The following is a 12,565-nucleotide window of genomic DNA, read 5'->3' as shown; positions in this document are numbered from 1 at the left end:
TTTATAATAAATACAGGCATGATCCTCAGCTCTTTCTTCCTTCCTTTGGTTCTATTGGACTGGGAACAGCCAACTTTCATGACTTCTTTACTTTTTTTAAAATAATAAAAACATTATGCTATACATTGAGGTGAAAATAGAGGAGACACTCCACATGTGTTTAGAAAAAGCATGGGTAGCAAATGAATTTGCATCTATTTTATTAAGTAGGAGGAAGGGATGTGTTTCCACAGCCATAGGATGAATCCAGTAATAAAATCTAGTCAAGCCAGAGCTCATTGTTGTTAGCATTTTTTATTGGTACATGTTCCCAATACAACAAACAGCATCAGTAGTGTACACTTTCATAAAAAGGAATTTTTAGCTTAGTAGAAAAGAAAGCACATAGATAAAAAGTGTAAGGAATATGTACATCTCTATGGGAGGTGTATGTGTGTGACAGTTTTCATATTCCCTGTGGACTAGATGCCTGGATACTCAAGTAAACTAGAGAGAATTTCATTCAAGTGAAATTTTCAGGAAAAGAAAAAAAAATGTTCTATTTAAGCCTCAAGGGTTAGGATTGTTTTATTATCTGGAATTCACCTAATTTGACATTAAAAAGAAAGTTCTCACACAAAGTAGCAGCAACGGTGAAAACACCAAGTCTTTACTTGAAAGGTCAATGTGTCCATCCTTCAGGGATTGACTTAAAAGATGAGGCAAGACCTAGCTTTGTAGCCCAAGCTGGCCTGTCTCAACCTACCTCAGGGCTGGGATTACAGGTGTGCACGACCACACCAGGCTTTAACACAATTTCTATTTCTTTGAACAGCTAGCTGAATGCCTATTTTATGTTTCTAGAAGAGGAACAAGTCATAAACTACTGTTTAAGATCAGATGGACCTGGGGTTACAGTCCTGGAGGCCATAAAAGAATCAGTCTTACTAGGCCTGCCTCGACTACAGAGCAAATTTAAGGCCAGCTTTGGGAATTTAGAGAAACAATGTCACAAAATAATAATGGGGTGGGGATATAGCTTAGTGGCAGAATTGCCTAGATAGAGAGAAGGCCTGGATTCAAATCTTCATTACCATAAAAGAAAGTTTAATACAAATTTACATAATTTTTATCTTGTTGAATGGGCTGCTTGCTTAAATGGATACACAGAAAATAGAGCATGCATTTCTAATCCTTTCTCTCTAGTTTGCTGAAATTCATTGATCTTAGTGTATTTAGAACATAAAAATACTATCAAGAAGAAAATCAACTCTTAATAAATATCTTCCAATCTGTATCCTATATACAATACTTTACACCCCTCCCCGGAGAGCGCATTTCTGGATTTGCTGTGAGCAAGGTGCTCACTGACATAAATTACTAGCACATTATTGCAGTCAGATGCATGATGGTTGTGGACATTTGAATAGGAACCATGCAGAGAATAAATATCTCAACCACTAACACATGTTTTCAAAGCACTATTATACTCAATCCTTGCCTGATGATTCTTTCCTCAGCTACCAACATTTTTGTGATTATCACAGTCCAAGTATATAGCAACAATGGGGCAATAGCCCAAGATACAGGGCACATCAACGATGCCCCAAATATGCTGGCAATAGCATGGATTTTGTTCCACATGTTCACCTCCTATGTACCTTGCAGCCACAAGGTTACTAAGACACCCATCCTCATCCTTTCAAGGTGATAAAGTGAGATCTGTGCACTTACAGTTTCAACAAAAACCTTGTAGAAAACCCTCTTGTGTTTTCAGTAGCTGGAGTTCTAACTTCTTCAGAAGACCCTGCTTTGAACATGAAGCACAGGCTGTCACATTAGGTGACACTAAATAGCAGGTGCCCAGCACATCCAGAAATGTAAGATAGTAAACAATCAATGGAGAACATCTTTTAAAATAATACTGATTTTTTCTGCACTATACAGTATTTACACACTGGCTGCAAATTGCTCATACGATATTTCTAATATAGATAATTAGGAATACAAGTTTAAGAATTATTTGCCTCATTTCCAAATTTTCTTGAAGTATCAGGTGGCTGATACGCACCGATGGGTCCAATCTCTTTTCTTCATTCCAGACCCACCAGCATGTTTAGCAACTTTCCTCTCCGGGTTTGGCTTGGCTTTCTGAGAGCGTCCCAATGTCTATAGTCCAGGCTGGCTAGCTGAGAACTTGGAGCCCATGCACGGTGGCTCACGCTGGGTTGGTTGATGATCCCCTTTGGCGCTTTCTTCCAATGACTTCCGGTCAACGAGTCAATGCAGAATGAAGTGAGGATGAAAGCAAGTAGAAAGTGAGCCAGCACTTTCTGACCTTCCTCTTGCAGAGAGATGAGCGAGCCATCTGGGGAGAGGTCCACGCGCACCACGCAGGGAGGGAGGTGCTCCACTTTCTCATCTCCCTAAGGTTGCGGATCTTGCAGCCCGCCTCGGGTTCGCGAGCGTCCCATCTGTCTCTGAGGTTCTTGCCTGAGAAGAAGCACCAGTTGGCTCCCCGACTGCCAGGGCGGGGGCAGCAGAATGGGGGTGAGCACTCTGCACGGACGAGGAGGGGCGAGCTGAGACCAGAGCCGCCGGACTCCCCTCCTGCTGTGCGCCCCTCTGGGGGAAGCGAGCACCCGGCGAGTTTGGATTTCTCCCCGAAGGGACGCCACTCAGAGACTTCTGCTCTGCCGAGGGCTCAGAGTAGCGAGGGAGGCCCCCGGGGCTGAAGAGCGCGGCCTCCTGGGCCGGGGGCGCCTCCAGCAGGGCCGGGGGCGCCTCGGTGCCGCCGCGCTTGCGGCAGGACGCGCAGCACAGCTTGTTGTAGCCCGGGATGGAGCAGTACCGGGCCAGCACCTCCATTTGACAGAAGATGGACTTGTCTCCCAAGCACAGCTCGTCTGAATAAGGGAAAGAAAGAGGTAGTTCATATGCTTAGGCATGAAAAGGAGCAAAGGTATTTCAATTGTTAGTGACTCCAAGCTTTCAGTGCAATCAACAGGTGAGGCTTTGCGCTGAAAAGAGGCACATGAGGATGAGTTTGCTGCAATACCTAAGGTTTTTGGTTGTTGTGAGATGGGCCCTCAAGCTCCTGCCTCAGCCTTTCTAATGCGGAGAACACAATAGGCCCCTCGACACCCCACCCACAGGAGCTCTTTCTGGACAAAACACTTGGAATGAGCTCCATTGTACTATCTCCAGCAGGAGCCGTCAGATACTGAAGGTGGTTTTGGCTGAGTAGCATGCGTCTACTTTTGGAGTTAGAAATGGGGTTCGTATTACTGGGTGGATTTGTGCTTTTCTGAGGCAGGGTCGTGTTGTAGCCCAGGGTGTCCCGTAACTCCTGGTGAGCCTCCTGAGCGCTGGAATGAAAGGCATCAGTTACCATCCTCGGCTACCACAAACGTTTCTTATTTTTCTAGGTAGGGTCTCACTCTAGTCCAGGCTGACCTGAAATTCACTATGTAGTCTCAGGGTGGCCTCGAACACACAGTGATCCTCTTACCTCTGCCTCCTGAGTGATAGGATTAAAGGCGTGCACCACGAATATTTGTAAAAGAAAGATGTGACTCTTTGAAAAAACACATGAGACCTTATTTGTGGTTTTCTTTGTGACAACGCACCTTCTGCGATGGCTTTAAATGTACAACCAAAAAGAATACTAAAGACCTACAGGAACAAATGTATCAAAACAAGTCTTACCAAAAAGAAAACTACTATTTGATGAACAGATCAGCGTCCAGTTATTTGAAACCACACATATGAGTATTGTGCCTGCTTTGTTATGATTCACAATTCATACATTTAATTTGTAGGGAAGTAGAGAAACTCAAAGCACTTGGCATTTAAAATTTGGGGGCTATAGGATATAAAAGTTTCAAAAAAAAAAAAATCTAAATACCCAGACAAGCATGGGTGTATATGCAATCTTAGTACTTGGTGAGGAACAAAATCAGAAGTTCAGGACCAGCCAAGGGTTCACAGCACCAGCTCAGCACCTTGAGCTCCTGTTTTAGGTGGCAGTTATTTTCTTTTTTCATGGCTACGCAGAGCCAAAACACTGCTAGAGTCACAACAGCTTCCATGTCCCTCACTGAGTGAGCAGAGCCCTGGGGGCTCACTTGTGCTCACCCTGCCTAAACTATTCCAGCAGGGGAGCAGCGCTCTCTCCACGTTCACATCCTGCGTCGCGGAATGCATCATGCTGACTTGCCATTGCCAGGCCAACTTCACAATGTACAATGTTCACATCTTTCGTATTTGCTAAGGTCAGAAGTCAGTCATGCTGTGAATGACTGAGGTTAGCAGCTTTGCTTCGCGATATCAGTTCTTCACTTCTGAATTACTTTTTCTATGTCTGTATCTTAAAACCAGGAAGTTTCAATGCCCAGTGTGTTTAAGGACCTAGTGAGCTTGTGTGGCCCTGAGCCATCTGGGCGCTTTGCCAGTGCACAGACTAACCCATGGCTCAGTCTCGTTTAGATATGATACTGAGAACCAACAAATTTGAGCAAAAAAGAATCTCTTAATTTCATGGTAATGTTCCTAGGCATAAGAGAAAAGGGCTTAAAGGCAAAATATTAAAATCCAGGACATTTTCTAGCCTTCTCACTCTACCCACAATCCTGTCTGTCAGGAAACAGGGTTTTATACCTGGTCTTAGCAAACCATATGGTTCTAAGTGTTTTAACACTGAGGAGAAGTTTAAAGTATGTGGCCTTTTAGAATCTAAGAATTAGCCTTTAGGGCTCTATGGCAGTAAGGCAACTGGAAGGGACAGGACACCAGTGCCATGACCACTGGCTTTACAATAAACATGGTTTTCCTGGCTCAGTGAGAAGCAAGCAAATGGTGCTGACGGTTACGTGCACACGCAGAAGCACAGCTCCCCCACTTTCACCAGTGATACCTGTATAAAGACAAGATACTTGTTATAGTGTCACTAAAACTGGAAGTGTCGATGGTTTTTCTATTTTGAGCTTTCAAATACTTTACAAAGACAAATGACTAACTAGAAAAGTCCTCTGTCTCCCCCTTATGGTCAGACTGTTTGTCACTGCATTTATTTCCAAAGCTAAGGAATTGAAGCCTCAAATGTCTTGCCAATTAACCAAAAAAAAAAAAAAAAAGTACATAAGACATTATTTTATGACATATGCTGAGAAAAATAGCAGTGTTTGAAAGAGGAAGTATATTCACTTGTGGAACATGTTGGGGGGGTTATTGTTTGAGTTAATATAGCATGAAAGATAATTCTTTTTAATATTTTTTTATTTATTTATTTGAGAGCGACAGACACAGAGAGAAAGACAGAGGGAGAGAGAGAGAGAATGGGCGCGCCAGGGCTTCCAGCCTCTGCAAACGAACTCCAGACGCGTGCGCCCCCTTGTGCATCTGGCTAACGTGGGACCTGGGGAACCGAGCCTCGAACCGGGGTCCTTAGGCTTCACAGGCGAGCGCTTAACCGCTAAGCCATCTCTCCAGCCCGAAAGATAATTCTTATTATAACACATTTAGTGGAATTAATATTGGGTTGCTTTTATTAATATTAGCCCAGGGTAGATGTTGTGTGGGTTTCCTAGGAAGGTGAAAAAAAAAGTGTTAGGGCTCAGGAATTGGCATAAGACATGTTTTGAATTAAATCCAGCAAGCAATGGGGTTCCTATTAAGGGTAGATTTCCAATTATTAGAGAGGAAATAGTGAATGCATTTTATTTTTTAAAGACTTTTATCATCATTTAAATTATAAATAATTTAATCAGAGGATAAAATAACATGTCTTTAAAGAATGTGTGGGCACAGATATGAAGCAAAGCTAAGTTTGGTTGGTAAATTCCTCCTGTTACAGGCCTGGTTGACTTTAGGTAAAAATGTGATTATCTTTTTTAATGTCATTTTCTTTGAGTGCACAGATATTTATGACAAGGGTTGATGATGTTCCTGAGCATAGAGAGGGTTTTAATTGGATAATTGTGTACAGGGGCATAAAACTGGATTGGTTAGGTAGATTCCAGCGATACGAGTGTTGTGTCTGCCATTGCTAAGAGGTGGTCTATGAGAGGGTAGGGCACTAATATTACTTAAGATAATATCCTTAGTAGCTCCCATGCATTTTCAGTACATTATAGATGAAACAAGTCACTGTAGAGCTGTGGCGTTAGCATCTGTTGGGCCATATCATCAGCTGATTACTAAAAATGGTACATCCCAGGCATCCAAAGAATAGTTTAAATGTGTTCTCAGCTGAGACTAGAATTATTATTAGAAATGATATTTGATAAGTCAATTTACATCTCTGACTTACTGATGAATATGTAATTAGCACTTTAAGTCCTTTTTGACATAGAAGAATTAAAAGATATGCTTGTTGATGAGGGGCTTAGAATTATTATGATGTGTAATTTCAATAGAATGGCTGCTAATACTATAGACCTAGATATTGAGGCTTTTGGAAGGCATAGATGCATTCCACTTAGAAGTATTTTAACTAGAAATATTATACAGGCCAGTCACATTGAGCTTTCCGAGAGTTCAGTGAAGAATAATGATGTGAGGAGAAGTAGTTTTAGTGCTACACTGTGAGCTCCTGATAGAGGCAAGGATTCAATGAGTACATAGAAAATCCCTGCATTTAATTGGTTAGGTTGGTTTCCTCATTGGGTGATAATAGTTAGGTTAAGGATTAGAGTGGCCCCGAGTAATGTAGTGATTCAGTTGCTTAGAACGTTTTAACTCAGAGCACATGTAGTAGAACTAGTGCGGGGATGAAGCTTTCTTTCTGCATAACGGACCCTTTGATGTGCAGTTGTGGGATTAGGAGAAACCCAGAGGTTACGAGAGGAGACGGCAAGGAGGCTAAAGAATGTAAGTGAAATATTCAAGTTTCATTGTAACTAATCATGAAAGTAATGGATAGAGTTATTTTATAATGTTGATGGTTTGGATTATTGTGGTAGATGTCTAATAGTAAGTTCTATTGGTATGTCAAAGTGAGCACTTGTAGACATGGGGAGAAGATAAAACCAGAAGAAAATGTAGACGCAGAAACTCAAAGATGGGCAGGAATAGAGGACACAGTCTGACATATTTTTGGCTTTTCAAGGTAGAGTCTTGCTCTGGCTGAATTCATGGCAATCCTCTATCTCTGCCTCTCGAGTTCTGGCATTAAGGGTGCCATGTCTGGATATTTTTATATTTTAAATAAATAAAATACACTCTACTTCTATAAGTTCTGTAGTCAGGTAAATGCTTACTTTAAATGCATGTGCAGGATATCTATTGAGATCACTCACAGGAATGGAGCTACTAGGAAAGGCTTTAACATTGACTATTTGATTTTCACATGTCTACATAATTTTAGTAAAATAAGTACCTTAAAACCTATTATTCTATCTTTTATAATGATGATATGAAATTATAAAGAATATAACAGAAAATAAGATGGCCCCCTGTAACAATGCAAATTGACAGGAGCTATGTATTCCCCACACATTCCCACTGTGTGTGATGGCAATTAACTTGGAATGTAGATTAATGCTTAGTGTTTTCCTTTGGTTACTTCTTGATAAACCCACACATATCAATTCCCTAGCCTATTTGGGAAGAAAACACACAATGAGATCGATCACCTACCATGACAGGGAGGCAGCTGGCAGGCTCTGATGGACTCGGGCTTTTCGCCATCGCAGTGGTCTCCAGCCCTGCAGAGGACTTGCCTCACCTCCGTTCCTTCACCACAGGTCACCGAACACTAGAGGGACGAAAGACTCCAGTTATAGATCTTTCCCCCCCAAACCAGGCACGTGGCACGCACACACCACAGTTCTGGAGTGCTTTGTGGAGGTGGTACAGATATTCCTAGGTCTATTGACCAGCGGGGCATGCTGAGTCACAGCTTCCTCATTTGAAAAGGGGGGATAGGGACACCAGCCTCCGAGGGCAGCTGCAGTACTAAAGGGAGCAGAAGCCAAGCACCTGGCACGGAGTGTCCGGCTCGCTACTGACCTTGCTTCATTCACATAGATTGATTCCTCTAAGAAAGGGGCTCACTGCTGTAGAACTAAGTGCTCACCAAGAAACTGCAGGGCTATTGATGTAGGTAGGAACTAGGGAGAGCCTTTGCTCTGAGTCTGTGAAGAGATATGGGACAGAAATCCTCTATCTCATCCCATGTATGATGTCATCCTTGGCATGGTTTTCCCCTCCTCCTTTACTTTTGAGGTAGGGTCTCAGGCTGGAATCGAACTCACGGCAATCCTCTTACCTCTGCCTCCCAAGTGAATGCTGGGATTAAAGGTGTGCGCCGCCACGGCGGGCTATGTCATCTTTTTATAACCCCTGTTTGTAGGGCTCCATGGATCCTTATTTTGAGTGTTTGGAGGAGGTGGGGCAAGGGACTGAGTTCCAACAAGCAGGTAGGCAGAAGAAAGAGCAAGTTGAGCTCCCGGTGGGGCCCCAGGAAGCCCAGCCTTGTACCCGGTACCGGAGACCTTTCTGGTACCTCAGGCACAGAGCATCCCCCGTTCTCAGCTCACCTCATTCCAGGGCCCTGTCTTCCACTGGGCAGGGCAAGGCACTCTGTTACAGGGCCTGCGGCTCTCGGGCCGATCTCCCAGGCAGTATTTGCTGTGCACGGAGCGGTTGGTGCCATCCTGGAGCGGCTGGAGGCAGCGCACGGTGCGGAGCTGGAAGCCCGAGTTCCCGCAGGTCTTGGTGCAGTGCTCCCACTCCTCTGCCGTCCAGCTGTGGGTTGGGGGAAGAAACAGTGTCCGTGGGGTACATTGTGCATGCTCCCCATGCAAAGCCTACCGGTCCCCACTGCCTGTGGAGATGGAACCCAGTGGGCTCAACGTTCCGAACAGGTGTTCAGTCCTGTAGGCAGTTTTAGAGACAGCGGCGCATGCCCAGCCTGTGGCCTCATGGAGGTGAGCAAGCCGTGGAAGTTAAAAAAGGCATCCATTTACTTTTCCTAAATGTCCAAATTTAATTCTTGTATAAAGTCTTAGGACCTACTACAATGGATAAAAGAATCAAAGGATGAGATGCCAATTAACTCAGGAAAGGAGGAATAGTCAGAAGAAAGCTGGGCACAAAGCCAGGCTGAGGCACAGGGCTCTTTTGTCACTGGGAAGATAATCTGGATGTTGAGAGGCAGTTGACACTGAAGGAAGTCTGAGAATGAATGAGTAAGAAGACATAAAGGGAGGGCTCAGCAATGAAGACACTTGCCCACACAGCCCAAGGATATGTCTGATCACCCAGTGCCCACTGTGGCTAGAAGCCCTGGCTATTCTTTCTCTGCTTACAAAATAGCTCAAAGTGAACTTTCCAAGCAAGAATTATGGGGGGAAAGGGAACCACAGCTTTCCACGATCATGGGACATGTGATTCTGTAAACAGGTACAGACACAACGCTGAGTGCACTAATTAAAACGCCCCACAGCCCGGCGCTCACAGGGGATGTGTGCACTCCTGCATGTTGCACATCCGTCTGATAGGTTTTGGCTTTTTGTTGACCTCACAGAAGCTCCGGTGAACCATTTTGTTGTCACTTTTTCTCCGGCATCCGTACTTTGTATACTGGAAACCTGGAATAGGAAATAACTTTTTAGTCAGTTACTAATACATTATATATTTGAGTACAAATATGTATCTATTACAACAGGTGCTGTTTTTTTTTTCTTTTTTCGAGGTAGAGTCTCACACTGGTCCAAGCTGACCTGGAATTCACTATGGAGTCTCAGGGTGGCCTCAAACTTAGTGATCCTCCTGAGCACTGGGATTAAAGGCGTGCACCACCACTCCTGCCTGTGCTATCATTTTTTAATGAAAGAGAATTTAAAGCACAAACTACTCTGATAGTGAACTAGGCTCTGAATTGTGAGAGATGGCTGACAGCTCTGGTGACATTTACTGAGCTAAGTCACCAACTCTCTGCAGAGGGCGCCAAAGGAACAGGGAGTGCTAAGAACAGAATAAGTTCAAATTGTACTGGATCAAGAGAATCAAGTGGAATTACACTCTAAACAGAGGAAATGACATGGAATAGGGTACATCATGGGTAAAGGAGATTTAAAAATTTTACAATCTATAAAAAAAGTTGTAAGGAAATCACTAGCATTTAAATTCAGATGAAATTCTATTTTTTTCTTCAACTATTTGAGTTAGTTGCAGGCATTTTAACTCTACACTCCTAGAATTTTTCACCAAGAACACTCTCTTGTATAACTAACTATAAAACGATTCTCACATATTCAAAACCCCTCTCACCTTTCCTACCACGGTCTCATCCCTCCACAGTGGGAAGAACCCCCATTCTAAGATGTCAGTCAGATTTTTCACTCTTGGGCAAGCCTACTACTCAGCTGACTTTGTGTCTTCACAACAACATATAGGAGACTGAAGAATTTTAACTGGCAAAATGATATAGCTGTATTCATTCATTCAGAAAACTTACTCCGGAAATAAGAATCGGTTAGCTTCATTGTGAAAATCGTGAAGGAAGCCTGGTGAGGAAGGTTCATTTCGGGGCTAGGGAGATGGCTCAGCTGCACTTGTTTGCAAGGCCTGCCAGCCCAGGTTTTATTCCCCAGGACCCAGCCACTCAAAGTGGCACATGTGGACTTTGTTTGCAGTGGCAAGAAGCCCTGGTGTGCCCATTCTTTCTACTTGTGCAAAAGAAAAAAAACAAAAAACCTTTTACATGTGCGGCCCCTAGTACAGCAATTATCATCAAGTGCCACTCTTAGTAATTGGAAGCACTATAAAAATATACTCTTAAATTTAAAAAATTGATTTATCAAGAATTCCCTATTATGAACAAACATACTTTTTGTTTTTTAATTATTCCATGTTAGTTTTATATGTCTTTAGCTATTTGAGTGAGAGACAGTTAGTATGGGCTTGCCAGGGCCTCCTGCCTCTGCAAACAGACTTTAGACACATGCTCCTCTTTGTGCATCTGGCTTTACATGGGTACTGAGGAATTGGACCCCAGCTATCAGGCTTTGCAAACAAGTGCATTGTAACCACTGAGACATCTCTCCAGGCCTCTCCCTGTTGTGGAGAATGGTAACATGGCCTGATTGATATTAGAGAAATGGGTGGGTGGCAAGAGAACCTGAGAAAGGGTACTTATATCACAGGACTTGTGCTAGGAAAAGCAGAGGCAGAGGGGTCAGGGGCAGGGTACCTGGTCAAAGTAGAATTACTTATCTCTACTGTTCTTCAATTTTACCATCAGTATAATGGAGCTAGAATTGACATCTTAGAGCCATTCTGAGTATGGCCACATGGTTATACAGAGCACTCAGAACAGCAGCTGGCTACAAACCCAGCAGAGTCAGATACTGGACTCTGGTCAACACAGAGAGAAGACAGTACATGGACTTTGAAAAAAAGTCGTTAAGGGTACTACTGGGCTGAACACAAGACAAAGGAGCAAGGAATTTTGTATCCTGCTAGTATTATAGATGGTGTAACTCTTGGGCAGTGCTGATTAATAACTATGGATTCTGTGCTTGTATTTTGACTGTTGCATTTGGTATTTCTCTAGTTAAAGTGTCAAATTAGAGACAATCCTTCAAGCAAGAGCAAACTTGGCATTTTGTGTGAAGTGCATAGTAATAATAGAGTGTGGTTCTTGGGATGGAGAGCTCTCTCAGTGGTTAAGGCATTTGCCTGAAAAGCTAAAGGCACAAGATGGGGCATGTTTCTGGAGGCCCTGGCTTGCTCATTCTCTCACCCCCTTTCAAATAATAAACAAAATATTTTAAAAACAGTGAGGTTGTTACCTCCACCACAGGGTTTGGAACACTGGGACCAGCTCTTCAGAGCCCACTCAAAGGTGTCTAATTCTTCCTGGATGACATTGTTGCTGTTGATTGTTGGCACAGAGTCTTCGTGGATGATGTATTTGTACGTCAGGCTAGAGCGGGTGTCATTCTCCTGAGGTATAATCTAATGAATACAGGAAATTCATATGCAAATCGTCTGAGAGTTAACTTTTGAGTGGAAAATTTTAGAATATTGTTCTTTTTGAAACTAGAATAATTTAAAGTTACTAAATAGAATGCTTTAGCCAAACATCTAAGATGGTGCTCTGACTATTTAGAGAGGGGGAAAGGTCATAATGATGGAGCACTGCTCACCCAGAACCCTCTTCTCCCAACCTTCTTAAGGTCCTGTTATAGGCAGTCTAACATGTCACTCATACATCAAGGGTCTGAAGTCTCATAACTATATGGCTGGAAAGGAACAAAATTATTTGAGTCAAATATAGTTTCTCTTCTCAAATCATTCAACTTAATTTCCTAACTAAAATTTTGATCAGTATGTATATTCAAAGTATGAAACAGAGTTTGGAAAGCATGAACATACGTGAAAAGGAAATTAGAGAAAAGACAGACACTCCATGGAGTAGACATTGCAGTGGTTTAAACATATCCAAGATGAGGTGTCACTTCCACCTTGGCCATCCTATCTCATTCCCCCCCACCCTGCACTCACTCTGGGGGAAGTTAATGTGTTGCCATAAGGATGCTTAAGAGAAGGACATGAAAACAGGAGGAAGAGTATTTGG

General features: G+C 43.0%; 1 protein-coding gene across 4 annotated transcripts in view; it reads right to left on the bottom strand.

Moving 5' to 3' along the window:
- Positions 1 to 275: 275 nt before the first annotated feature.
- Positions 276 to 12,565, bottom strand: part of Adamts3 (ADAM metallopeptidase with thrombospondin type 1 motif 3) — a 183,715-nt gene continuing 171,425 nt past the window's right edge. For all 4 annotated transcript variants that reach the window (XM_045161178.1, XM_045161179.1, XM_045161180.1 and 1 more), the window contains 5 exons: positions 11,778 to 11,943; positions 9,440 to 9,572; positions 8,520 to 8,727; positions 7,618 to 7,735; positions 276 to 2,885 (listed from right to left, as the gene is read on the bottom strand). In XM_045161178.1, the coding sequence (XP_045017113.1) occupies positions 2,398 to 2,885; positions 7,618 to 7,735; positions 8,520 to 8,727; positions 9,440 to 9,572; positions 11,778 to 11,943 (1,113 nt within the window). In that variant the 3' untranslated portion in view covers positions 276 to 2,397. The remainder of the gene's footprint in view (positions 2,886 to 7,617; positions 7,736 to 8,519; positions 8,728 to 9,439; positions 9,573 to 11,777; positions 11,944 to 12,565) is intronic.

The sequence above is a fragment of the Jaculus jaculus genome, chromosome 11 (assembly GCF_020740685.1).
Source record: "Jaculus jaculus isolate mJacJac1 chromosome 11, mJacJac1.mat.Y.cur, whole genome shotgun sequence".
Classification (NCBI taxonomy): Eukaryota; Metazoa; Chordata; class Mammalia; order Rodentia; family Dipodidae; genus Jaculus; species Jaculus jaculus.
Note: the sequence above shows the minus strand (reverse complement) of the source record. Positions and strands in the feature narration are given on the sequence as shown.